The sequence below is a fragment of the Galeopterus variegatus genome, unplaced genomic scaffold (assembly GCF_000696425.1).
Source record: "Galeopterus variegatus unplaced genomic scaffold, G_variegatus-3.0.2 Scaffold12771, whole genome shotgun sequence".
Taxonomy (NCBI): Eukaryota; Metazoa; Chordata; class Mammalia; order Dermoptera; family Cynocephalidae; genus Galeopterus; species Galeopterus variegatus.
This window is the reverse complement of record NW_007738882.1, coordinates 3,989-30,957: the sequence shown is the minus strand read 5'-3', so window position 1 is coordinate 30,957 and position 26,969 is coordinate 3,989. Positions and strand designations below refer to the sequence as shown.

The 26,969-nt window shown below is 36.1% G+C and overlaps 1 protein-coding gene across 1 annotated transcript in view; it reads right to left on the bottom strand.

Moving 5' to 3' along the window:
- LOC103581310 (lysophosphatidylcholine acyltransferase 2) overlaps positions 1-26,445 on the bottom strand; it is a gene marked incomplete at its 5' end in the record, with an annotated part of 33,898 nt that extends 7,453 nt beyond the window's left edge. The window contains 4 exons of the mRNA XM_008563179.1: positions 2,229-2,327; positions 21,495-21,648; positions 23,105-23,230; positions 26,363-26,445. Of these exons, the coding sequence (XP_008561401.1) occupies positions 2,229-2,327; positions 21,495-21,648; positions 23,105-23,230; positions 26,363-26,445 (462 nt within the window). The remainder of the gene's footprint in view (positions 1-2,228; positions 2,328-21,494; positions 21,649-23,104; positions 23,231-26,362) is intronic.
- Positions 26,446-26,969: the final 524 nt, after the last annotated feature.

Sequence of the window (26,969 nt, the reverse complement as noted above, 5' to 3'; positions counted from 1 at the left end):
TCCCTTCACATGGTCCATACTGGAGACTTTTACTTCCTCTACATCTGTCCCTTGCCACAACTACCTCAGATTACTCCCGTCACTTACTTGTCACTCTCAATAGTCTCCCTGTTACAAAGTTCCCAGATCTATGATAAACCCCATGATCTGGGCTCTGGTAGAAAGTTTAACACCCCAGTTTCCTTTGGGGAAATAACAACTCCCCATTGCACAGAAGACTATGGGATTCTTAATGGAAATGTTCTGTCTTTCCTATCAAGCACATAGCCCAAGACCATTTACACCCTCCCTGAAATGTGAATTATGAACAGAGTTGGAGTTTGCTCTCATTTTAACTGCAGTGCCCAAGGGAGGATGTAGGGCACTTCCTGCAGCCAGGACCTCGGGAGCTGCCTGGTTCTGAGTTTTCTCTTGAGCCTACTCTTTGGCCTTCCAACTAATTCTACTTTGGCATCCGTCAGTCAGAGTCTACCCTATTGCTTGCAACTGAAGAACCCTGACTAATATTATACTAATATTATACCTCTATTACTGTGAAGGTGAAATGAGATAAAAGATGAGAAGTTAACTATGCAATGCTACCCAAAGAAAAGGATGTGAAAGGATCCTATATGTAAAAAGATACTACTAAATGAAAAATAAAGGTATGCAGTAATATTTCCAAAACATAAAACACACCTGAAAAGGAAAGTTAAAAAAATAACCAATGTAAAACATAACCCTTGCCAAACTGAAAAAAAGGGCTAATTATAGTTTTAAGCCCTTCTTTCTTCCCGTCCCTATCTCCAAACCAAGGTCTAGGCTAGATAAAAATCTTACAACTTTTTTAAAAACTATAATTACTGTGATTAAGAGCCAAATTTTCCATCAGGTCTTTCATTTGTAAACCAAAAGTGATGGTTTGCCCAACTAAACTTATAATTACACAAACAATCCCAAAACAGAAACAGAAATATCTGGATTGGAATAAGTTAGCTATGTGTGTAATTTTAGGTTTTCTGATGAATAATTCTGAAAAAGCTAAAGGTTTTAAACGCTGGAAAAAGATCTGCCCCTTGCCTTATAACCATCTGCTAAGCATCAACCACTTAGGTTCTTTATAGGCCTAGCAGTTAACTCAGTTTAAACCCATCTAAAATAAAATGTAAACTCAGGGACTCTTCTGTCAATGATAGAGCACATGAAAATTCCTGAGGCAATCCCTGGTGGCCTTTAAAATGTGAGAAGGAACTCTTGGAGGAAGAGAGTCTTCCTAGATCACAAGGGAAAAAAAAAAACAACACAAAAACTCGTTGGAGTCACAGCGGGATATTCTTTAAGAAACTCAGGAAGAGATAAGAGTAGGAAACAGGAATAGAGAAGGTCCTTAGCTCTCCTGCTGGATGAATTAAAGAGACTAAGTGGCTGCATAACAAGAGTCAATATACATAGCTTGGTAGGACAAGAAGGAAGATCAAGTTTCTGTTTTACTTGACAGCTGTCCATACAAGCTCAGAACTGAAAGAGAACATCATATTTCAGTTCTAATTAGATGAAGCACCTTTATTCTCAGAACTGAACACGCTCTTTGGGAATGTATTCTTTACTCCTTTTGTACTTATAAATGGTCAATGGAGTCTGGCCCTCACAATTAAAACTTTCATCAAGCTCTGCTGGTGACCAGGGACATGGATTTTATTCATCTGCTCCCAATTTAGATCCCTGTATTGCTGTGAAAATATATGTGATACCACAGGAAGATATGTGGGTTAGAAACTTGGAACATTTATGATGGTGTTCACCTGACACACAACGACAAAATAAATTCCTTCAGGAAAATACCACTTAAAATATCTCTGACATACAGAATGAGATAATAAGGATAGATCAGAACTTTCCAGATAGTGAATTAGGATGACTAGTGACAGGTGGTGTTTATTCAGAAACCTCACTTGGGGGTTTCAAAATGGGGAGGCTGAAAAGAAATAATTTTTTAAGTTAATTTGTTAAATCACCAGCTCTTCAATCTTGATGCTGTTAACTAGGCTGCTTCCAAAGACTTTTTGCTTAAATAGATGCTTGTTTTCTTTATTCACAGTAGCAACTGACTTAATCATATTATTCTCCTGTACATGTCACAGCAGATCTATAAACTCATGTAACAGAATCACTGATTTTCAGAAAATACACTTAGAGTCAACACTTGTTTACAAGGCAGACCAAGATGCTTTCAGTGGGGCTGACAGTACCTTAAATGCCACCTGGATGATCTCCTCCGTGTTGGCAGGGTTGCACAAGACAGCAAGGCCAATCACATACTCTCGGAAGTCAATACTGCCATCATGGTTCTGTGAAAGGATGGAAGAAATCAATTAGGAGGACCACTAGTTGAATTTCTATTCATCATACTGCAAGGTGAAGTTCAGGTTTGTCACACAGCTCAACATCATCATGCACTGAGCCTATTTGGAGAAAAGTTCTCACTGAGATGGAACAGCCAGCAAGTGGTCCACCACTCCCAATTCAGAAGGAAGTAAAATATATTTTCTGTTTAGCAATGTATATAAACATTTTATGCCTGAGGCCATTTAGAGTGGCCCTTTGGCATCCAGTGTGGGTTCTTGAATTCAGCTTTGCCTTGATAGGAGCCCCTCTGGGAGGCAGGATGTAGGACTTTCCTAACCATTGGGACTGAGGCATTAATTCCACCATTAATGGTGGTCCTGCCATAATGGCCAATACCAAAGGGTCATTAAGAGTCCTAAAGTGTTACTAAGCATGTAGAAAATAAAAGAGAAAGGAAAAGGGTAAACCGAGGCAAACAGAGGAAGCTACATTCTTTCTTTCTTCCAGGCATAATCTGCAGTAAACTAGGAGCAATTGGAATAAACTTGGGCAACTTTAATAGCCCCTTGGGGATATCAGGCCCCAGAAGATCCTGCACTTCTAATCCAATGAAAATGAAACATAACTAGTATTTATACCTCAGGAGGCATTTCATGATGGCAATACAAAAGAAGGGATTGATCATTCTAATCCAAGCTGACTAAATACAGAGTTTTCCCTATACATTAACTACTCTCCTAGACAAGAACACTGAGAGGATGAAAATGTAGGGAAAGAGACAGCTAAAAAGAAGAAAAGGGGAGAAGAGGAGAAAGGAAAAATGAAATGGAGAGTAGAAGAGAAAGGTGGAGTGAAGGAGGGAGGAAGAAAGAGAATTGTAAACAAGCACTGTGATTAGAATTCCAGGGGTTAGAAACATTTTGGCAGCAATCTCTTCAAGTGATGAATTCCCAGATAAACTATGAACTAGTAACAACAAGGCTAGTGCAGTCCTTAATGTCATAGATTAACAAATAATGTTTGGCATCAACAAGAGTCTGATCTTCAGAAGTGACTAAGTAGCTACACACCAATCAACAGTTCCTTAAAGGCTAGGGTTGCTTTCTTTGTGTGGTAGTGTATCCCATTGCCTAGCACACAGACGGATGCTAAAAAATATTACCTTTTCCTCATCTACCCTTACCTACCACTCTGGGTTCACAGAGCCTTCACTTTAAAACACTAAGGTAAGCATTCTTTTTTTTTTTTTCCTTTTTGTCTTTTTTCGTGTCCGGCAACGGATCGCAACCCTCGGTGTCACGCCTGTACCTGACCGGGACCGGCAACGGGATCGCAACCCTTGGTGTTGCACCCACACCTCACTCAGCCAGTGAGTGGGAACCGGTCTGTATGTGGGATCCGAACCCTCGGCGGGAGCGCCGCCACACTCCCAAGCGGCGCACTATAGCAGTGTGCCACTGGGCCGGCCCAAGGTAAGCATTCTTCACTGGGGTTTCATGGATGTACCTGGGGAAGGGGAAGGATGTGAAGCCCCCGAAATGGTGTGCAATTTTTGCATATACATTTTTCTAGGGAAGAATTTTGTAGCTTTTATCAGCTTCTCAAAGCAATCATGACTCAAAAAGTCAAGAATCACTTTCACCATTTTACTTAATCTTACTGCAGGGTGAAAAACTGAAAGACATAATAATTTAATTCCACCTACCCATGCGAGAAGATAGAAACAGAGGTTTCAAGATTTCTCTAAAGTAACAGGGTTTATACTTGAGACAAAAATTCAGGTCATCTGACTTCCATTTTGTCTAGTTATCAGCCTATTAGAGAGCTGTTTTTTGTGTGTTTGTTTTCTTTAATCAACTTTGAGGTATCATTTACACTCAACATAATGCATCCATTTTAAGTGTAGAGTTTGATGTGTTGTGACACATGTATATACCAAGGTAACCATCACCACAATCAGTTATCTATAACATTTCATCACCCCAGAAGTTTCAGAGAAGGCAGAGTTTTAAGGGACACAATTTCCTTCTTGTGCCATCACCATTTATTTTTCTTATGCCCTATGGAGGACTGTTTTTAATGAGTCTGAAATGTTGAGTAGCTTATTGTACCATGGCTGTATTGCTCACCATAGACAAATTTCTTCTGCAATTGGTTTTTTCCACTAAGCAGCATAGGAGTCTTGAATAGAAGTTCTGAAGAAATCGAAGAATGATCTATGGACACTAAAGTTACAATCGCAGATTGTCTATATGACTGGAAATACTCCTTTGAATTTAGGTTGTGTCTTTATTGTGAGTCATCCATATTTTATCTATACTACCAAACCTTACATATAACACAGGCCAAGCATCATAACTCACTTCACAGATGGAGAAATGAAAATGTAACAAACTCTTAATATTACCACTAGCCACTGAACAAGGTAACATATTGGACCCCTAAGTTTCATTAAGTCTTTTATATATGTGGTTTAGACTAACAAAAAAAAAATAAATTAAAGCAGACCCTTGATGATCAATCACATGAGAAACTACATGGAAGTTTTCATCCTAGTAGTGTGAAGGAAAAAAAAAAAAAAAAAGGCAGCATGGAAATTATTCTGAGAGGTTCTATTATCGGATTAATGAAACAATACATTGTTAAGGTTCCAAATTCAGAATAATAAAATTTAGAGCTGGAAAGAATCTTAGAAATCATCCATTCAACTTCATTTTTACTAATGAAAAAACTGAGACATAAGTTTCACGTTAGGTCACAAAATTCACTACTGCCATAACTTCAATTAAAATTTAGGTAATGTGACTGCCAACTATTCAAATTAAAGCAAATAGATTGATAAAATATATTAAAAACATTTAAAAATTATATAGCAATATATACTCCTTTAATTTAAAAATATTAAAAAAAAAATATTGAATCAGTTCCATGACAAAAAGTATTCCACAAATCTGTGGTTCTTTCTTTTATAAATCTATTGAGTCCCCCAGGAACAATTATGACCTTAAGATAAAAAAAACATAGAGTTGAAAATATTTCAGGGCCACATTTCAAAGGAAGGGACCGGCTATTTGGAGGGAGACCCTAATCCCTCCCATATCTATCCTAGTCTGGAGCCCAGGAGCACCCCACAGTTGGAACCAAGGAGTTGCATCGAGTCACTGCAAGAAGTGTGACTAAGGCTTACTGAATGTCCAAACTGTGGCCCCATCCCTTTCCTGGAAATCAGCAGGGCCAAAAAAGCATGAAAGTGCATGTGGGGTCACTGTGAGTTCATGGCCTCCCAGCACCTTTCCTCTGCTTAGTCACACACACTACACCAGCTTCCAGGGCTAGTGGAAAGTTCTAGGCCACTTGTTCATACACTGTCCATTTAAAATACCAGAAGGAATAAATGATGATTTTCATGTGTCTGATTCTCAAGTATCAGTTCTCTAAGGTTGTTTCATAGTTGGACTTATTCAACATTTTTATTCCTATGAAATTAGACACTCATCTTAACTTTTTAAGACTAGCAACATCTAAGGATTTGGTTTTGAATTTAAATTTCACAATGGTAAACTCCCAAGAATATTTTTTCTTTGTCGTGTTATAACTGATACAATATATCTCTGCAAATGAGAGATAAACGTGTCCTCAAAATAATTTTAAAATGTTTATATAAAACAGAACTTATTTGGCAGTAAACAACAAAAAATTCTTCAAGTCTGTGAAGATGTTCTATAAATCCAAAGGAGTATTATTCTTAAAATACAGTAAATTCTCAGTTATCTGGAAGTCAGGGAGTAGGTATTCTGTTTACCTGAATATTCTGATTAAGAGCATATTTCTACTCACATACATACTTGTATTATCAATTTTCTAGGAATTAAATTGTTTTAATATACTTAGCATGAAAAGTAAACATTTTAAAAAAGTAATTTTGAAGGTTCTTCAAGATCAAAAGGCACATTAAATATCCATATACTTCCTGAAGGTGCCTCCACAATTTTTTTTTTAGTTCCTACTAAGGGTAGTTGTGCAACACTACTAATAAGATTTCTGACTGAGATTGTGATATAAATCAACTTTTAGGAACACATGCACTACTACTCAAAAATACTTTAAAAGTGACCTTTAAGATGACATATAAATTTTGCATGTTTTTGGAAGTTTGTTGTTTTTCGGTATAGAGTACATGGTTCCTTTTTATGCTTTTACAGGTTGCAGAATTTAGTAGATTATATCAAGATAAAGTTACTCTTCAAAATCACATGGGGTATTTTGAAATTTAAAAATGTAGATGGTACAATTTCACATATTTTTAGCACTGAGTATTATTTTCAATTTATTACATTGTGTTGCTTAATGTTAGAAATTTGAAAATAATAACATGGAGTTACATGCATCAAAGACCTTCATCTAAGGCTATAAGTAGTCTTTTATATAAAAATTGATAAATTTTTAAAATTCTCTCAAGTAAATACTTACTCTTATATTGAAAATGTGACTTTAAAACATCAAATATTGAATGAAAACTAAGAAATTTAATCACTTGTTAGGCTACTGGTTCTCCACAATGCCAAAGATTTAGTTACTTGGAAAAATCCAGAGTTTGAACTGAATTTTCCAGTATGTACCCTGGTGACTGAGGTTCTTTATACGAATTTTATACAAATTCAGAAGAGAACGAAAGGAAAACTTTGGTAAATTCAGGATTTTTTTTTTTATTTGCGGCACATGCCACAAAAGAATCATGAAAGTAGTTAATCCCTCAATTTGAGAAGCAAGGGAAATTCTTAATGCCACACTCCTAGTACGAGATGATTATCTTAACTTTTATAAAACATTTACAATGGAGTGAGGAACAAAAATGTGGCTATATTGTCCTTTCCACAGCCATCATGTGGAAAGGTTAAATTATAAACTTAATATTCTGAGGCCTTAAAAGACATCTTGGCAGTTTTCCCCTTTCCTGGTTACTCTCCTACAGCCATGCCTAACATATTCCTGGGCTCATTCTAAAATAGGCAGACTGATATTTATGTGAGGTTGCTGGCAGCAGCCTCTGTCTTATACAACCACACCTGGTCTAAGTAGCACAACAGACCAAGTTAAATTACAAGTCCCTTGAGGAAAGTGAATGTGATTTCTGTGCTTGAATCGGTTCAGAATTATATGCGTGTGGTGTTTCATAAATATCATATGATGGTGATGATGGTCATAGAGGCCAAATGCCAACCTCTCTAAATTTCACTGGGGATTTCTAACAGGCAGCTGGAGGTGGTTAGCAAGCTAGTTACATCATTTCCATTGTTACAGCTTTCTTCTAAATGAGTCAAAAGAGGAAGGAAGAATTATCTTCAAACTCAGGAGGACCCTCCAAAGTAGCCTGGGATAGAGGAAATGCATTAAAAACCAGAGAAGCAGGAGTAGAAACCAATTAAATAGCAGGCAGGTGAACTGAGCACTTGCAAATGCAGCCTCTCTAGCTGAGTCCACTCACATTGGGGCTCTGAATTCTGCTTGCTCTGCTACAATAGCCTGTATTAAAAACTATAAAACCAAATCAAGGGCTATACACAAGAAAGGCACGACTACCCCAGCTTTTGGGCGGCAGTTTCTTGATACTCCTGTCTTCCTTCTCACAGATGCTGGCAACACTGATTCTCCTGCTTGGCCTCCATTTTGGCTGAGGAAGATTTTAAAAATACTGAGACAGCCCTAGTTTAAAGGAGTCAAGGCTGTCAACCTTGGCTGCTCATTAGAATCACCTGGGGAGCTTTAACCATATTCATCTCTGGACCTTATCTCTAAAGAGACTTATTTAACTTATTTGGAGTGGGACTCAAGTATTAGTTTTCCTAAAGAAGTCTTGCAGTGTTTCCAACCTGCAGCCAGGGCTGAGAATCATTGCAATAAAGAGTCAACATTTATTCTCCATATTGCTTTATATTCTATTTAACTGATTACCATATATGTCTTTTTTTTTCTCCTGTTTGCTTTTTTCCTGTCTGCAGTTTTCAAAGATGAACAAAAAAATTTTCCTTGCTCTAAGGCAGGGGCAAGACATGACAAGAGCTGGATAACATCAACTGGGCATGCCTGATTTTGTATAAAGTGCAAGTAAAAGTGATTATTTTGATTCATTAAGCCAGAGACATTTTTGAACTACGGTTATACCCTGTTGTTCCCTAATGCCCTTGGTCCTCCTTACAAATATATGTTTTAAAAAATTGCTATATGCTTATTTTAAGAGAGAAACAGAACTAAAGAATTCTGGAATTTTACATAGTTGTGCCATCATTTTAAAAATGCTACCCTTATATAAAATTGCTTAATTTCACATTTCTGATCCTGTTTCTATACAGTTAAAAAGGTTTCCTGGAAAGCACTTTCCTTTTTTTTTCAGAGGGCCTCAATAAAATTGTTTTCTACTCTTCTAGATAAATATTTATAAATTATAGTATGACACAGAATATTTTTAAATAGAAAACATAAAACTATACATTTCTATGTGTCATTGATTTCTCAGCTCTCTTTCTCAGCACCTGAAAGGTGACATGCATTTTCCTAATAGAGAAACTAGTGACTCAAGGAAATCATGAATTTATTTTCTAAGAAATACTTACTGTTAAGGTAGAATTGAAGAATTCCTGAGCTAACAACATATTTGCCTAATCTTTTTCCTTTTGCAAAGATTCTCAAAATCCAATGTTCTTAAGAAAAACTTGGAAGGAAGACTTTTAAAAAATGCAAGGTCTCCAGGTCCCACCCTCAGATATTCTGATTCTGTAGATCTGCTGTGGGGGCCCGTAATCGACATTTTTAGAATCTTTTTCGAAGTGTAATATTCATATGGAAAAGTGTACAATTGTCAATGTATAGCTCAAAGAAGTTCACAAACTTTACACATCCATGTCATAGCACCCAGATCAGAAACTAGAACTTCACCAGCACTCCAGAAGCTGCTGCTTGCTTCTTTCCACTTACTCCCTCTCCTAAAAGTAACTGCTTTCCGGACATCTAACACCATAGATTAATGTTTGCACCTTAAATAAATTGAATCATACAGTATATACTCTTTGTGTCTTGCTATTTTTATTTTTCAAGTTTTTAAATATTTTTAATTGTGATGAAATATGTGTTACATAAAATTTACCATCTTAACCATGTTTAAGTGTACAGTTCGGTGGCATTAAGCACATTCACATTGTTGTGCAACCATCATCACCATCCACCTTTAGAACTTTTTTCATCTTGCAAAACTCTATACCCATTAAACAATAACTCACGTTCCCCCTTTCCCTGCCCCTGGCAACCACTATTCTACCTTTGTCTCTATGAATCTGACAAGTCTATATACCTTATATGTGTGTAATCATACAGTTTTTGTCCTTTTGTGACGTGGCATTAAGCACATTCACATTGTTGTGCAACCATCATCACCATCCACCTTTAGAACTTTTATCATCTTGCAAAACTCTATACCCATTAAACAATAACTCACGTTCCCCCTTTCCCTGCCCCTGGCAACCACTATTCTACATTTGTCTCTATGAATCTGACAAGTCTATATACCTTATATGTGTGTAATCATACAGTTTTTGTCCTTTTGTGACTGGCTTATTTCACTTAGCATAATGTCTTCAATGTTCATTCACGTTGTGGCATGTGTCAGAACTTCCTTCCTTTCTAAAGATGAATAATATTCCATTGCATGACTATACCACATTTTGTTTTTCCATTTATCCATTGGTGGATGCTTGGGTTGCTTCCCCCTTTTGGCTATTGTGAATCATGCTGCTATGAACATGGGTGTACAAATATTGGTTTGAGTTTGTCCCTTCTTTTAATTCTTTTAAGTATATCCCCAGATGTAAGATTGCTGGATCCTATGATAATTCTATTTTTACCTTTTTGAGAAACTACCATGCTGTTTTCCACATTAGCTGCTCCATCTTACATTCCCACCAGCAGTGCACAAGGGTACTAATTTCTCCATATCCACACCAACACTTGTTATTTTTATTTATTTTTTTATAATAGCCATCATAATAAGTATGAAGCGGTATCTTGCTGTGGTTTTGATTTGCATTTTCCTAATGATTAGTGACGTTGAACATTGTTTCATGTGCTTAGTGGCCATTTTTATATATTCTTTGGAGAAATGTCTATTCAAGTCCTCTGACGACTTTTCAATCAGGTTATTTGTTTTTTGTTGTTATTGAGTTGTAGGAGTTCTTCAAATATTCTGGATGTTAAAATCTTATCAGATATATGATTTGTAAATATTTTTTCCATCCTGTAGCTTACCCTTACACTCTGTTGTTAGTGTTCTTGGATTCATAAAAGTTCTAAATTTTGATGTAGTCCAATTTATCTGTCTTTCTTTTGTTGCCTGTGCTTTTGGTGTCATATACAAGAAATCACTGAGAAATCCAGTGTCATGAAGATTTTTCCCCTAGGTTTTCATCTAATTGTTTTATAGTTTCAGTTCTTTTGTTTATTTATATTGATCCATTTTGAGTTAATTTTTGTATATGGTATATGGTAAGGATCCAACTTCATTCTTTTGCATGTGAATATCCAGTTTTCTCAGCACCATTTGTTGAAAAGACTGTCCTTTCACCATCAAATGGTCTTGGCACCCTTTTTGAAAATGTTTTGATCATATATACAAGGGTTTATTTCTGGTAGCTTTGTAGTAAGTTTTGCAATCGGGAAATGTTAGACCTCCAACTTTGTTCTTTTTCAAGATTGTTTTGGCTATTTGGGGTCCCATGAGATTCCATGTGAATTTCAGACTGAACTTTTCTATTTCTGTAAAAAACATTGTTGGGATTTTGGTAAGGATTGCATTGACTCTGTATATCTCTTTGGGTAACACTGATTTTTTTTTTTTTTCTTTTTTGTGACCGGTAAGGGGATTGCAACCCTGGGTGTGGTGTCGCTCGCACTATTTTGGTAAGGATTGCATTGACTCTGTATATCTCTTTGGGTAACACTGATTTTTTTTTTTTCTTTTTTGTGACCGGTAAGGGGATTGCAACCCTGGGTGTGGTGTCGCTCGCACTGCGCTAAGCCAGTGAGCGCACCAGCCATTCCTATATAGGATCCGAACCCGTGGTGGGAGCGTCGCTGCGCTCCCAGCGCCACACTCTCCTGAGCATGCCGCGGGGCCGGCCCAACACTGACATCTTAACAATATTAAGTCTTCTAAAGTCTTTCAATCCATGAAGATGGAATGTATTTCCATTTTTTTCTGTCTTCTTTAATTTCTTTTAGCAATGGCTTGTAGTTTTAGTGTACAAGTCTTTAGCCTCCTTCATTAAGTTTATTCTAAGTATTTTATTCTTCTTGGTGCTATTGTAAAGGAGTTGTTTTCTTAATTTCCTTTTCAGATTGTTCATTGTTAGTTGTATAGAAATGCAACTGATTTTTGTGTGTTGATTTTATATTCTGAAACTTTGCTAAATTTGTTTATTAGTTCTAAAAGCTTTTTTGTGTGTGTGACATCTGTAGGGTTTTCTACAAATAAGATCATGTTATCTGTGAACAGAAATAATTTTACTTCTTTCTTTCCAATTCATATGCCTTTTATTTCTTTTTCTTGCCTAAATGTTCTGGCTAGGACTTGTAGTACTATGTTGAATAGAAGTGGTGAAAGTGGGCATCCTAGTCTTGCTCATGATCTTGGAAGAAAAGCTTTCAGTCTCACCAGAGAGTATGATGTTAGCTGTGGGTTCTTCATATATAGAGTTTATTACATTGAGGCACTTTCCTTCTATTCCTAGTTTGTTGAGTGTTTTTATCATGAAAGGGTATTGAACTTTGTCAAATGCTATTTCTGCACTGATTGAGATAATCGTGTGATTTTTTTTTTCCCTTCATTCTGGTAATCTGGAGTGTTAAATTGACTGATTTTTGTATATTGAACCATTTTTGCATTCCAGGAATAAATCCCACTTGATCATATTATATAATTTTTTTTAAAAGTGTTGTTGAATTCTGTTTGTCAGTATTTTGTTGAGGATTTTTACATCAATATTCATATGGGATATTGGGCTGTAGTTTTCTTATAGTCTTTATTTGACTTTTGTATCAGGGTACTCTGCTGGCCTCATAGAATGAGTTGGGAAGTGTTATCTTTTCTTCAGTTTTTTGGAAGAGTTTGAGAAGAATTAGTGTTATCTTTCTTTAAATGTTTGGTAGAATTCACCAGTGAAGCCAACTGGTCATGGGCTTTTCTTTGTTGGGAGGTTTTTGATTACTGATTTAATCCCCTTCCTAGCTATAGGTCTGTTTAGATTTTCTATTTCTTCATGATTCAATTTTGGTAGGTTATATGTTTCTGGAAATTTGTCCATTTCATTAAGGTTTTTCAATTTGTTGGCATACAATTTTCATAGTACTTGCTTACAATCCTTTTTATTTCTGTAAAATTGATAGTAATGTCTCCTCTATCATTTCTGATTATATGTGTCTGGCTTTTTTCCCCTCAATGTTACATTTGTGAGATTTGATGTTATATTTTTCATAAGTATCCTCAGAAGTCAGTCTGTAACAGGTAGTCCCAGATAATACTTTGAGAAACCCTACCTTTGATACTAGGTGGAGTCAGAGTACAAGTCTTCCAAAGGTCTTTGGAAGTCCTCTTGGTGAACTCAGGGAAAGGTGGCCAGGACTTACTGGCTAAATCATTATATCACTTAACATTTTGGGTTTCAATTTCCAATCTGCAAAATGATGATAATAGTATCTCCCCTGACTACTTCAAAATGATTCAATCTGATTTATTATATATCAGGTCTTGGGCTCAGTGCTAAGGATACAAAGGTAAATACAGGATTGCTGTCCTCAAGGATCAAGGAAGGAGACCCACAGAAAATATAATTGAAGTAATTATGATTGAAATCTATGTTCACATTTCTAGTATTAATACTAATCCAGTACATTTGTATATAATATGCTTTGGTATTTAGGTTTCATAAAGTTCCTCTGAAAGAAAAAAAGGATTCCAGATGAGAAAAGAAAAACTCAGAGAAATTAAGCTAATTAAGGTCATGAAAATAATACACTGTACTTACTGTATTATCAAACCAGTATGAGTCCCCAAAAGGGAAGCAATGAATTCTGCTGAGGCAAAGAAAGGAGAACATTTACCTGAAGGAGAGATCAAGAATAGGCCCGACTAGGGGCTGAGTCAGAGTTCCCCAAATAGACAAGGAATATAAAAAGACAGTATAGCAAAAACACAGAGGAACTAAAGGATATGAGGTACTCAAGAGATAGTGAATAGCAAAATGTGATGAGAGTCTATTGCTGGGAGTGATGGGAGATAAAGGAAGATCAATAAGATGGAATCAGATTGGAAAGAGCTTTGAACTGCCATGTGACAGAGTATCTCACAGGTTATTGTAGGAACTACTGACAGCTCAAAAGGAGATGAAATGTGAAATTACTTTGGGTACTATACAGTTCTAGAATTGAATAATGATTATTCTCCTTGTTATTAGAGACAGAATAGTAGCTACGGGGCATTGCTCTGTTTCGGACATATGAGCAATGTCCTGTCTCCTTTTGCCACACATATGAGCAATGTCCTGTCTCCTTTTGCCACACTCAGTGGTTTGTATAAAACTCTCCAGTAACTGGACTTATTTCTCATCTGCACAATGAAATGTTCCTCAGTGGTTTGTATAAAACTCTCCAGTAACTGGACTTATTTCTCATCTGCACAATGAAATGGCCTCTGTGAACATCAAGGCTAAATGTCTTCTTTAACCACATAGAAGTACCACAAAAAGACTGTCTTCCTTTTAGGGGATCACAAGGGGCCATATGGCCTTAAAGTCATTCATATAAGCTTCTCTTAGAGGAAATTACATAGGCTTTGTTTTTATAATATTGCAAATTAACTTGATAGCATCCACTGCCATATAAAATGTGCCTCCTTATCCCCATCTGAAGTGTTTTTTTTGTTACAGTTTAAATCCAATTCCTATCATTAACTTTCTGTAAAGATGAAGGGCATTTGGCTAACAGTTTCTCATAAGCCATCATAGAATAAAAGACTATTATTAGATTAACAAGCCTTTTCTTCTCTGGACTACTGAATGCCCTATGGCTATTTATTAGAACATTAATAGCAACCTTACTTGTTGTCTGGGAGAACTCTAATGTCCAGATCTGTAGAAAAAGCAGAAGAGGACTCTTCTGATGGAAAATTTAACCCCAATTTGAGGGGAAGAGTTACTGAGCTTAAAAAGTAAACAGTGACACACGAGGGTTATTAGCAACATTATTAATAATAGCCCCAAAGTGTAAACAATGTAAATGCCCACCAAGCAGTGAAGAGATAAACAAAATGTGATATATCCATATAAAGGAATACCATTCAACAATAAAATGGAGTGAATTACTGATACACGTTACAACATGGATGAGCCCGAAAACACTGTGCTAAGTGAAAGAAGCTGATTGTAAGAGACCATACACTGTATGATTCCATTTATATAAAATGTTCAGAAAGGGAAAATCTATAGACACAAAAAGTAGATTAGTAGTTGTCTAGGGCTGGGGAACAGGTACATGACAGGAACTAACAGTTAATGACACAAGGACTCACATTGGAATGATGACATGTTCTAAAACATATTGACATTGATGGGTGTACAACTTGGTAAATTCACCAAAAAAAAAAAAAAATCATTTAATTGTATGCTTGAAATAGGTGAATTATATGATATCTAAAACATGCCTCAAGAAAGTTATTTTTTTAAAAAAGTCAGCAGTGACAGTTTGTAATAAAAAGAATACTGAGTAGGAATTCTAGTCCTAGTTCTGCAATTAACCAACTGTGTAGCCTTGAGCATGTAACTTCCTCTCTTGGACTGGCAGCCTTCTGCAAAATGAGGACGATGGACAATTTAATACTAAAGGTTTTTTTAGCTCTACAATTCTGTAAGTCCAGATCTTCATGTGCCATGAAACAGTGACAGCAGTATCCTGGCAGCCTTCTGCAAAATGAGGACGATGGACAATTTAATACTAAAGGTTTTTTTAGCTCTGTAAGTCCAGATCTTCATGTGCCATGAAACAGTGACAGCAGTATCATTCTTATATTGAGTTTAGTTTTCTTCTGGCGCCTAACCCTTTTTATGTTATATATTAATTTAATCTTTATCTTGAGTCCAGTTCTGCAACTTTTAAAGACATGTTTACTTACTCGTATCCCCTCTTTGACATATTGTCTGGTCTTCAGAAGTATTCCTGATTGAAACCTATCAAGTATGTTGCTACTCCATACAAAATTCCAAGGTGGGGGGACTTGAACTTGATCTAGAATAACACAGAAAGACTCACAACTCCCACTCCGGGTAAAGCTTTCAAGTCAAGTGGGGCTTTCACCTAACTTCAATGTGATCTGGACCAGACCATCCTAATTTATTGATAAGAATGTCATGTTGGATGAAATCAAAAGCCTTTCTGGAGTCCATATAGATAATATCTATTTCTTTTTCCTTATCATCTTGGACCGTCACTCTGTCATAGAGGGAAATTAAATTGGTCTGACACAATTTGCTCTTTACAAAGCCCTGTTCTTTACTTCCTATGCTCTTGAAGGAGGCCAGTAATTGCTCACTTTCTGTAGTAAAAAAAAAAAAAAAGTTAAGTTTTAAATGTAAATCTCCTTTCTGTTTCCTCTATGCATCTCCTAGGTACATCTGAATTGAGAAACCAAAAGTAAAGAATATAACTCTCAAGTCTTAATAGATATTTCTAGTGTAACTATATTCAGGCAGAAAAAAATACTATGATGAACTAAATGGGGGAGCTAAGTCACCCTGAGAATTGAAGAGGGAAATTCTCAGACATATAGGACTACCAGACTTTCAGGAAAACTTGGACAACAGAATAGAAAAGTTCATCTTTCCCACCCAGAAAGTTATTGGCTTTTTCTTCAAATTATGTAAGTTGCAGAGTGGACTTCATGTAGCACATCTTGATTAATTGGGGCTGGAATCAAGATGAATTCTCTTCACGCAAACTATGAAATACTGTATTACATATCAAACCTAAGCTGGAAACTTGAAGAATACAAGATTTTATGGTTTATTTACAATCATTTAAGTGCCCTGTCCTAACACTCAGCATGAGCAGAAAACCTGCACACTACAGCACCCCACCTTCCCTAGCAGGAAGGGGCAGAAAGGATGCTTGTTATTATGGGCACTCAAGATTTAACACTTGAACTAATACCAAGAACAGGACAGACAGGAAGAACTTGTGATAAAGAAACACATTCATTCCACATAATGTGAAACAGTAATAAAAGATCCACAGAAGTTTACAATAGCCACAAAGGCTGGATTGCCAAAGCACTAAAGTATACATGAACTTTTCCTGTCTAATAATTAAACAAACTACACAGTAATGCCAGAAGAACTGAGTACTAGATAAAAGGCAGAGATGGGAAAAATCATGACAGTCAACACATTTTCTTAAAAAATGGAAATAAATAGTCACCATCTATCTAAATTTTAATAGGCAACAGTCTATTATGCACATAATGGTATTGGTAAAAAGAGAATGAGCTCATGCCAGGCTGTAGCTGAGGAATTAGAAGTCAATCTCCTTCATTTTTTTCCCTCATTTGTGAAGATGAATGATACACTACTAGTTAGACTGTGGGAGGATATTAACAAGAGGCAGGCAGATTAGTCAAGAATAAAGATTCCTAGTGATCAACTTTAAATCAAATGTGGAGTATCCCACATATTAACAATGGTCCCTACAAGCAATGACTGCAATCCTTCCATCCAGTCCTTAAACCTACTGGCATGCTTTGTTTTCATTAGCTTAGGAAAAATCAGCAAGTTACAGCTAGTGGGCCAAATCCAGTCTGGTGTCTGTGTTGTAAATAAAACTTTATTGGGACACAACCATGCCCATGTATCTATGTATTACCTATGGCTGCTTTTGCACTACAATGGCAGAGAGGAAGGGTTGTGACAGAGACCATATGGCCTGGAAAGTCAAAAATATTTTCTATCTATCCCTTTACAGAAAAAGTTTGCTGATTCTGAAATATAGCTACCAGTGAGTATACTACATACTATTCTGGTAACAGTGTCAGACAGAACAATAAGCTTAATGCATGAATGGATGCAGCATGGAAGAGATATGACTTGCTAGTAGTAAGAGGTAAGAAACAGATAACCTGGTATATTGGCAAGCCAGCAACAAAAATTTGTGCATGCTGAAATATCTGAGGACTTTGTCTCATAGGTACGTTAGATACTGCCGTCAGGGCAGCATACAGCTCTGCTCAATAATACGGTGCCAAAGGAGAATGAAATGCACAGTGACTCTCTTCTAAGCACTGAAAAACATTGCTATAAGTGTAAAAATGGCTGTTATATAATTATTTCTGATTTAGCCAGTGTTATTTCTTAATCTTGTTAAGTTTAAATCCATTCAACTGTATCAGCAAAAAGTCTTGTATTTAATCGGAATTACAAATATAAAAAATGTTGAGGAGCCACTATTTTACACTATTGTTTCAGTCCTTAACTCTAATTCATGTGGACTTTCGAGTAATTCTCAATTAACCTCTGATCTGGAGAGTTAAGTACACATTCATGAAAACAAAGAAGCTAAGTTAAACCCAAAGATGAAAGAGGTCTTCCCCCCCACCCCCAAAGGGATGGGATCGGTCCAAAGGAAATGATCCCAAACTGATAAACTATGCCATGATTTGGATCATGAATGCCACATTTTCTGCTGGGCCTTCAAACTGTCTGCCGTCAAATATCCGAGAATCTAAAGAACATGTAAGCAGGAGCTAATACATACATATTTATTTTAGGACAAATTGAGACAAAAACCACTATGAAGTTTTTGTAGATTGGCCAAGAATGCAGGTAGGAAGAAAGAGTAAGGGAATGATGAAGAGATATTGAGGTCCTCCCTCCATCCCCAAAATTCCAACCACAACCATATGAGACTTGGGGAAAGCTTGAGAAAGGAAAAGGAAGGGGAAAAAAGGGATAAAGTGGGAAGGGAACATGGGAAGGGCTTATGGGACATTTTGCACTACAAGAATTTATAGCTGCTGAAGAGCAACAGGAACACCCCACCCTTTCTCTATCCCACCCTTCCTCTCCCTACCCCCACCCTCATTAAGCAATGAGTCTAGCCAGATAAGCTACTCTGAGAGGAACAAACTATGAAGTTGCTGGACTTCCTTGACTTTCCCATCAAACATTCCCCAGCTAAACCATTAAAGAGAATGAGAAAACAAGCCTGGCATGGAAGTGGGCAGGTGCACAAGGTGTGGCAGCAATTGCATAACTCTGCTTCTCAAAACAAGCAAATCTCTACAGGCATAGGCATGCAGGTACATTAAAAACAGAGGGAAAGGGAAAGGGGCGGGGGGGGGAGGAGAGAAGGAAGGGAAAAAAGAAAGGTTCAATGCATTAATCATTAATTCTCCAGACTATCTTTTTGACCTTCCAGTTTCTTAGAGATCAAAAGAAAAGTGCTTTAAAGACCAACTGATGGTTTGTATCTAAAGTGAAGTCATGCCACACAAAGAAGTGAATGAAACTTAGTCATAAATGATACACGAGCCTATAGAAGCAGTCCATAGAGAAATATATTTGGCCAAACAGGCTATAAAGGCTCACCAGCTTCCTCATTGCTGGGGAAAAACTGTCTTCTCTAGTTCAGAATGAGTCAGCTGGCTAACTGGCAGTTATTTCAGTCCTCGGTTTACACCCCCTTCCCCACTTCCAAACTTTCTATACTTTACAGTGCTATAGAATCAATGGGGCTGTTGGTGGGTATCATCAATCATAAATAGACAGAACTGGTGTCATAACAATTCTGTAACTGCTAGCTCTGACAGTTTGACACCTGAAGGACAGGACAACCTCTACAGATATTATTTTTAATTTTGATTAAAAATTCTGGTGTGTACAATGTCTAAGATGTGCTATAAACTTCCTCCTTTGTCCCTGTTTCATGTCCTTTCCCATTTCCCCATTTCCTGTCCTTGTTTGTATGTCCCTGCCATATTCCTTCCTGTCACCAGTTTCATATATATAAAAACATTATTTAAAATTACTTGCATGGTTTCTAGAGACATAGTGGAAGATGCTATATAAATCTCACAGAAAGACTAGTAATCATAAACGTGAAAAGGTACCTCTAATTTCCCAACTTGCACAGTTACATCCAAAAATTTACTTCTTCCTTACCCTAAATCTTCATTACACTTCTAGTAATACCACTGCAGTGATACATTATCATTTTATGGATGAGGACAGGTTATTTGTATGCTGTAAGCGAGCCCAGAAAAGAGGCCCAGGTATTACATATAGAAGAAGGTTGCTTAACAGCATCATGCTAAAGAATAGTTCATTTATGAAATCACAGAATAAGTCGTTAGGAACATTAGTGTGCTCTGGGAAAAAAGAAAAAAAAGCCTGTCCTCGTTTCTGTCACCAAGCTATAATTTCTTTGCAAAATATCTTTTCCCAGCGGTTAATGGAGAACTGGGACTTCTGGTGCCAGCCAAGATGGAATGAGCCCAGTTTAGCCTGTCTCTTCTAAAACTCTGAACAAAATACAAAAAACAACCACCTCTGGACAAAATACGATAGCAAGAGGATTGGCGAGGAGGGTCAAAACTTAAAGAATAACCACTAAGGCTGCAAAACTATGGATGCCTGAAGGCAGTAGGACATCTTTAAATTGTTGAAAGAAAAAATAGTCAACTAAGAATTCTATGTACAACAAAAACATCTTTCAGCAATGAATGAAAAATAAAGTCATTCTCAGATAAGGGAAAATAAAGAGATCACACTCCTAGGTATTTATTCAAATGAAATGAAATGAAAACCTACATTTATACAAAAACCTATATATGAATGCTTAGATTATATTTATTATTCACAATTGACCCCAATTGGACATAAACCAAATGTTCCTCAACTGGGGAATAGATAAACTAACTATGGTATATACATACATGGAATACTACTCAGCAATAAAAGGGAGCAAATCATTAAACCACATACTACACCTCAAATGCATTATGCTAAGTAAAAAAAAGCCAGACTCAAAAGACCATATACTGAAGACATACATGGAATACTACTCAGCAATAAAAGGGAGCAAATCATTAAACCACATACTACACCATGGCTACACCTCAAATGCATTATGCTAAGTAAAAAAAAGCCAGACTCAAAAGACCATATACTGAAGTTTCCATTTATATGGCATCTGGAAAAGGCAAAACTATAATGATGGAGAATAGATCAGTGATGTCCAGGGCTTAAGGTGGAAGAAGGGCTTAACTACAAACGGATAGCTACAAGGGAATTTTTTTTTTTTTGCAAGTGTTGTGTATTTTGAATGTAATGGTAGTTACATGCCCCTGTGTATTTGTTGGAACTTACAAAACTGTAACCAAAAAAGCACAGTTTACTATTATACGTTAAATAAATGATATATATTAAAAAATAAGTAAAAAACAGAGAACGTGAAATCTGAATACATTTTTCCTACGGAAATTTTTTGACAATTCAATTATCTAATTGCAATTACTTACACATTCATAAGCAGCACTCTGTATCCCCAATATAATGGCAAATGGCCAGATTTTAATTGAAACCATTCTTATAAAACATCATTTGGAAGGCAGCTATGCTCACCACTATACCACCAACGCCTGCCCATAAAACATCATTTGAAAATGAAATCTATTTGGTCTTCACATATTTTGGGGAAAGTCCAGAAATCTTTAGAATAGAATATTACTATTACTACCATGTCATCAATGTATGAGTTAAATATAAATTTTAAAATTCTTGCCAATTATATAAACTCTTCCAGTTACATATTACAAATGTGATTATATGGTCACAATATTTATTTCTGAACTGGTATGTAAAATAAATAGGCACTATTGTGTTGCTATACATACACACAATTATTATTATTATTATTATTATTACTATTAAGGGGAAAAAACAAAAGCATGCAATTAAACCATAGGCTCGGGCTTAATACTTCCAACAGTGACCTAACAAGTTTTTCAAATACCTGCCATATTGATTTATGCTCTGTGGGGACTGGCACAGTAAAAATGTTAACAAGATTAAATTTTAACATACCCTGTCAAAGAGTGCAAAAAGTTGTCTCAAGACATCTGAAACGGGCAACTTTAAATACTCTGCAAATTCTTCAATTCCAATTCTTCCTCCTTTTGAGGCACTTGCAATAGATGCATATTCATCCAAATGCTTACGGATACCATCCCAATCTAACCTAAACAAACAAAAAGTATTATAAGTACATGCTACTAGCCTTTTAAAATTGACATGGACATTTTAAGAACATTGTTTTATTAATTTGTCTGACAGAAAAATATTTTAAGTGTTAAATTTGAAAAGGAGAATAAAATTTGTGTTTAAAAGTACATGTTGAATATGTATGCAGGTATTTAATTTTTAAAAAGATATCAGTATAACTGATAATTATCGCAAATATCTGAGGGAAAGAAAGATAAACAAAAAAGAACAACATCGTGGAATAAGAATGACTCATGAGAAGAAAATAAGACAGCAAATTTTAATCTAAACATTTTACTTAGTAAGTCAATAGCACTTACTGAGTTGTTAGAAAATGCATTACAATTCTTGCTTTCAAGGAGCTTTCAGGCTGATAATGAATTCATAAATCACAAAATGTTGTGACAGGGAGATTCATTAAGCTATACACACTTCCTCCAATATTAGTTATGAAAAACCAGGGTGATAAAGCACTGGAAAATACAATGTACCTTACAACACATCCTGTCTTTGACTTGTAGAATTAAACAAGTGACCTAACATATACAAGTGTACTTCAAAAAGTTCATGAAAAAATAGAATTGAAAGATAATACGAATCTTTCCACAAACTTTTTGAAGTACCCTTGTACTCCTTCTGTATCCAATTTCAGTGACTATCTAAACTTTTCAAATCTACGCAATATTGTGAACATCAAAACTAAAACATTTTTGTTATCTAGAAGATATAAATAACACTTTCTATACCAGTTATCAAAATGTATACTTTAATATTGAACTTTAATATAGTAATTGGTTCTGCAGCTCCTTCTTAGGCAAGATGCCAAGGCCTACTCAATCAATAAATTCTTAATACGGCTGAGAACAGAATGAACTGTAAAAAGAGGCGGGGTTGAGAGTTACACTTTTTATACCAGAGAGCTCAAAAAGAATGTTCTAAATGGCTTAAACTAGATTATAAAAGCACGAAGAAGGGTTTTGCCCTTTTTTAAAAAAACTAGGTACCATAAGAAAAAGGTAGATCTAGGGTAAGAATTTTCAATTCAATGATGGTCAGAATTGCTACTATACAAGTCAATTCCTGTTTCACATGTGAAGTTCTGACCATCCACATGCCCGTATCAGCTACTTATGCTACTTATCTTGAAAGACTGACTATCCCGAGCCACTTCTGAGTAGGGATGTAGATCATTTACTATCTCTCAATCTCCTCTTATGAGATATGTGCACATATCTATGAGTTAACTGTTCCTAAAAAAACAAAACTAGCTGAATAAAATGGGAGATAAATTCACAACCCCGGCTTTCCTTATATAATAAATACCATGTGGGTCCAACAGCTGAGCATTAATAAAGCAAGAGAAAACAAACATAGGATTTCAGATCCCTTTTGGACAACTTTATGAAAGAGTAGCAATTTTAAAGTACACTTACTTCAATTTCTGGCTAATTTTAGTAAATTCCACCAACCCAGCTTCCATAGGCAATGTCAGCTGTCCTGCTGAAATCATCAATCTGCAGTCTTCATAAGTATGATCTGTTACTGGTATTCCCAGAGCTCTAAAAGTATTAAGAAACAAAGTGAAATTCAATTTTTTAAAAATAGTAATGATTTTTCATTAGTCTTAAATTGGTCAGCAAACAACAGTAAATGGAAAAGTATTTATTACTTTTTAAAACAGTAGCTCTGGCTTTCCTTGCCAAAGAGACATATTTCTCTACTTCTTCACAAACTTACTGTGGCCAGAGGTAAACTCCTTATGTCTGCATGCTTCTGTGTAGCTGATAATTTTTGTTTTGTGTTTTAACTATAACAATAATATTAGTTGACTTTAGTTTCATGGAAAATAATTAGAAGACTTAGGTTCAAGCCCTTGTAGAGTCTTACCAGCTGTGAACTTCTTGGAATTTAACCTTGGCCTCACTTTTCTCTTCTGTACATAGAAATAATTACTCTACTTACACCACATGGTTAGTGTAAGGACAAAATAAGAATGTCTGTGGAGATACCGTTTAAACAGATAAATGGCATTTGTACATGTTATAAGTGACAGATCAGTCCAAACCACTAGCCATCTGTGTTTTTTCTTCTTTTATAATGAGAGACCATCTTCTTGCTACATAGCAATCTTCTAAAAATACTAAAGCGAATTGATAATAAGCTGATATTTCTTCCAAAACCAAACATCCTCCATCCTCAAAGGAGAGCATAACTCCTACTACCTACCTTGCTATTGTTCAGACATTGAATCATATTAAACTAGAATTGTAAAAAGTATATATCAATAAGAACTGAAAAAACACTGAGTACCTAGAAGAAAGGCTCTGCAGTATATCATAAAATAATTTCCTTAAGATTCCTTTTCACTAAAGTTATATTCACAAATATTCAGTACAAATCATAAAATTATGTCTTCAACTGTATTTGATTTTGTTGAATCATTGCTGGGAATATTAAATTTTGAATGAATGCAATCAGAATAAAACATTTTTTTCTAGGCTGTTTCTGCTTAATAAATACTTTGGTACAAGGATAAGATGGAAATAAAAATATAAAACATTTTGAGAATTATAATAACAAATAGTACAGCTTGGGCTTTGGTAACAGAAAATATAGATTTGAGTCCCAGCCCAGTCTCTACCTAGTATGATTTTGGGCAAGCTACTTACCTCCTTGAGTCTGTTTCCTTACTTACCTCATAGAATCGCTGTGAGGAGGATGTTAGATAACAGAAATAAAGGGCGTGGCACAGTACTTGGTCAATATTTATTATTAGTAGTAGTACCACTACTTTATATCTACTTTACTCTTTACTATTTTCATTTTTTTTTCCTAATTTTATTTTGTCGATATACAATGAGATTGATTATTGTGGCCCATTACCGAAACCCTCCTCCCTCCTCCCTCTCCCCCCTCCCACCCAACAATGTCCTTTCTGTTTGCTTGTCATATCAACTTCAAGGAGTTGTAGTTGTTAAGTCTTCTCCCCGCCCCTACTATTTTCAAATGCTTTTATCATATACTTGCCCACTTGAGTCTCATAATAATCAAAACCATGAGAAAGGCAAGGCAATGATTTTAATTCCCACTTCACACATGAGGAAAAGGAGTCGTGGAGGGGACTTGTCCAAGGTTGTACAGCTAATTGAGGTTTTACTCTTTATCCAAGGCCGTTATACCTCCACAACTCCAAATTCAAAAAAAGGCTGCCTAAACAAATCCCATCTCTGTTTTTAGGCACATAAGCCAAAATATCTGATATAAATTCTATCAGTTCCTAATATTTATCTTACTTTTTAACGTTTGTACATAAGCTGGTATGAAAAAGTAAGACACAAATGGAAGAAAATAATACAAAAACTCATTTCGTAGCTGGTCTAGAAACTAGATAAACCAAGCACATCTAGGTACACTTAAAAGCAAAAAAAAATTTTTCACTAAACATCTAAAAATTTACTCTATTTTGAAAATAAATTTATTCTGCTGTGAAATATTAAGATATATATATTTCTCTCTCTCCACACATACATATTAGGGTACTTCAAAAAGTTAATGGAAAGATTCATATTATCTTTTAATTCTATTTTTCCATTAACTTTTTAAAGCACCTTCGTATTTATATCTGGCTATAAAGCCAAATTCAGCTTTGAAGCTAAATTAAGAGTTCCCATTGAATTTTTACTAAAAGAATAAATACTGCTGGCCTATTAGCTCCAAATCTACTACTGGGAATGATTGAGGGAGGTGAAGCCTGGGGAGAAGTTGCACACCTGGAGGACTCAGAGGCTGCCTAGGGTGGTACAGTATAACACATTCTTTCATTACAAGATGGGGTGATTTATCTAATCAGGATAGTGGCCAATTAAAATACCCTTAAGTGGAGGAAAATATTTACCTTACGTTTTTTAGTTTCTAAATCCTAAATTTACAGCCATCCCTTCATAGAGGTGGTTTTTTTCACTTTCCTGTGCATCTTTTTCTCCTGCAAATGTTCACTTTTTTGGTGCTATAGTCATTAATGTCTTTGAAACACCCAGACCTGGGCAGTTATATGGAGGCTAAGGATACAGAAGGTGAGCCATGGCAGGTACCGCTGAGACACAAGGTTTTGTCTGATAGTGATGGGCCAGGCTGGGAGAGACCACCCTGTGAAAGGCACTGACTGGTCTATTCTGATTATTGTACTCTCCCCTGTCTTTCTGGTAAAAATGTATTTCCATTAGTTTGGGCTGCAGCTGGGAAAAATATTTATAGATTATTTTACTGACTGTCCCTGGCACATTATTCTGCTTAACAAAATGAGTTGGAAAATGAGGCGCATAGGAGGGAAAACAGCTTACAACAATGTTAAATGGGGCCGAGCCCGTGGCGCACTTGGGAGAGTGCGGCGCTGGGAGCACAGAGACGCTCCCGCCACGGGTTCGGATCCTATATGGGAATGGCCGGTGCGCTCACTGGATGAGCGCGGTGCGGGTGACACCAAGCCAAGGGTTGCGATCCCCTTACCGGTCACGAAAAAGACAAAAACAAACAAACAAACAAACAAAAAAACAATGAAGCCAAGGGTTGCGATCCCCTTACCGGTCACGAAAAAGACAAAAACAAACAAACAAACAAAAAAACAATTTTAAATGACATTTACCAATAATTTTCCAACTATGTACTGGTTATTATCATATACAAAGACTTACTCTGCCATTAAATTCCGGACTCTACTGGCAAAAAGGACAGGATCACTTTTTTCTTTATCATCTGGTACTTGAACAGGCAGAAACTGAAAAAACAAGTATATCTTTCCATAACAATCCTTAGGCGTAAGACATTAAATGCTAAATAAACTAACTTATAAACTATCTATCATTATATTAAACGCCCTACCTTTCTAGAGCGTAGGTTACCAGATGAAATGGAAAGAACACTGGGCTTGGACTCAGGAGATCTGTATCCAAGCCCTGGGTCTGCCTCTGTGTTAACTAGTATGCCATTTAACTTTGCTGAACTGTCTCCTCAACTCTAAAAATGGGGCTATGATCACCTACCTCCCTGATTGTTGGGAGGGTAAAATGAGCCAATGTCTAGAATACAGGAAGGTGTAAATCTGTTGCTACTAAGATCTTACTCTCAGAGCTGCATTTTTCTATGACTCCCACCCCTTTATGTAAAAATGGTCTCTTTCTGTCTTTTATAGTTTTATCTTCTCTACTCATTTCAATGTCAATGATATTTTTATTATTTGATTACACTTTCTGTTTTGTATTTTCTTCTGCTTTTTTAAAAAAAATCCTTTAATATTGGCTT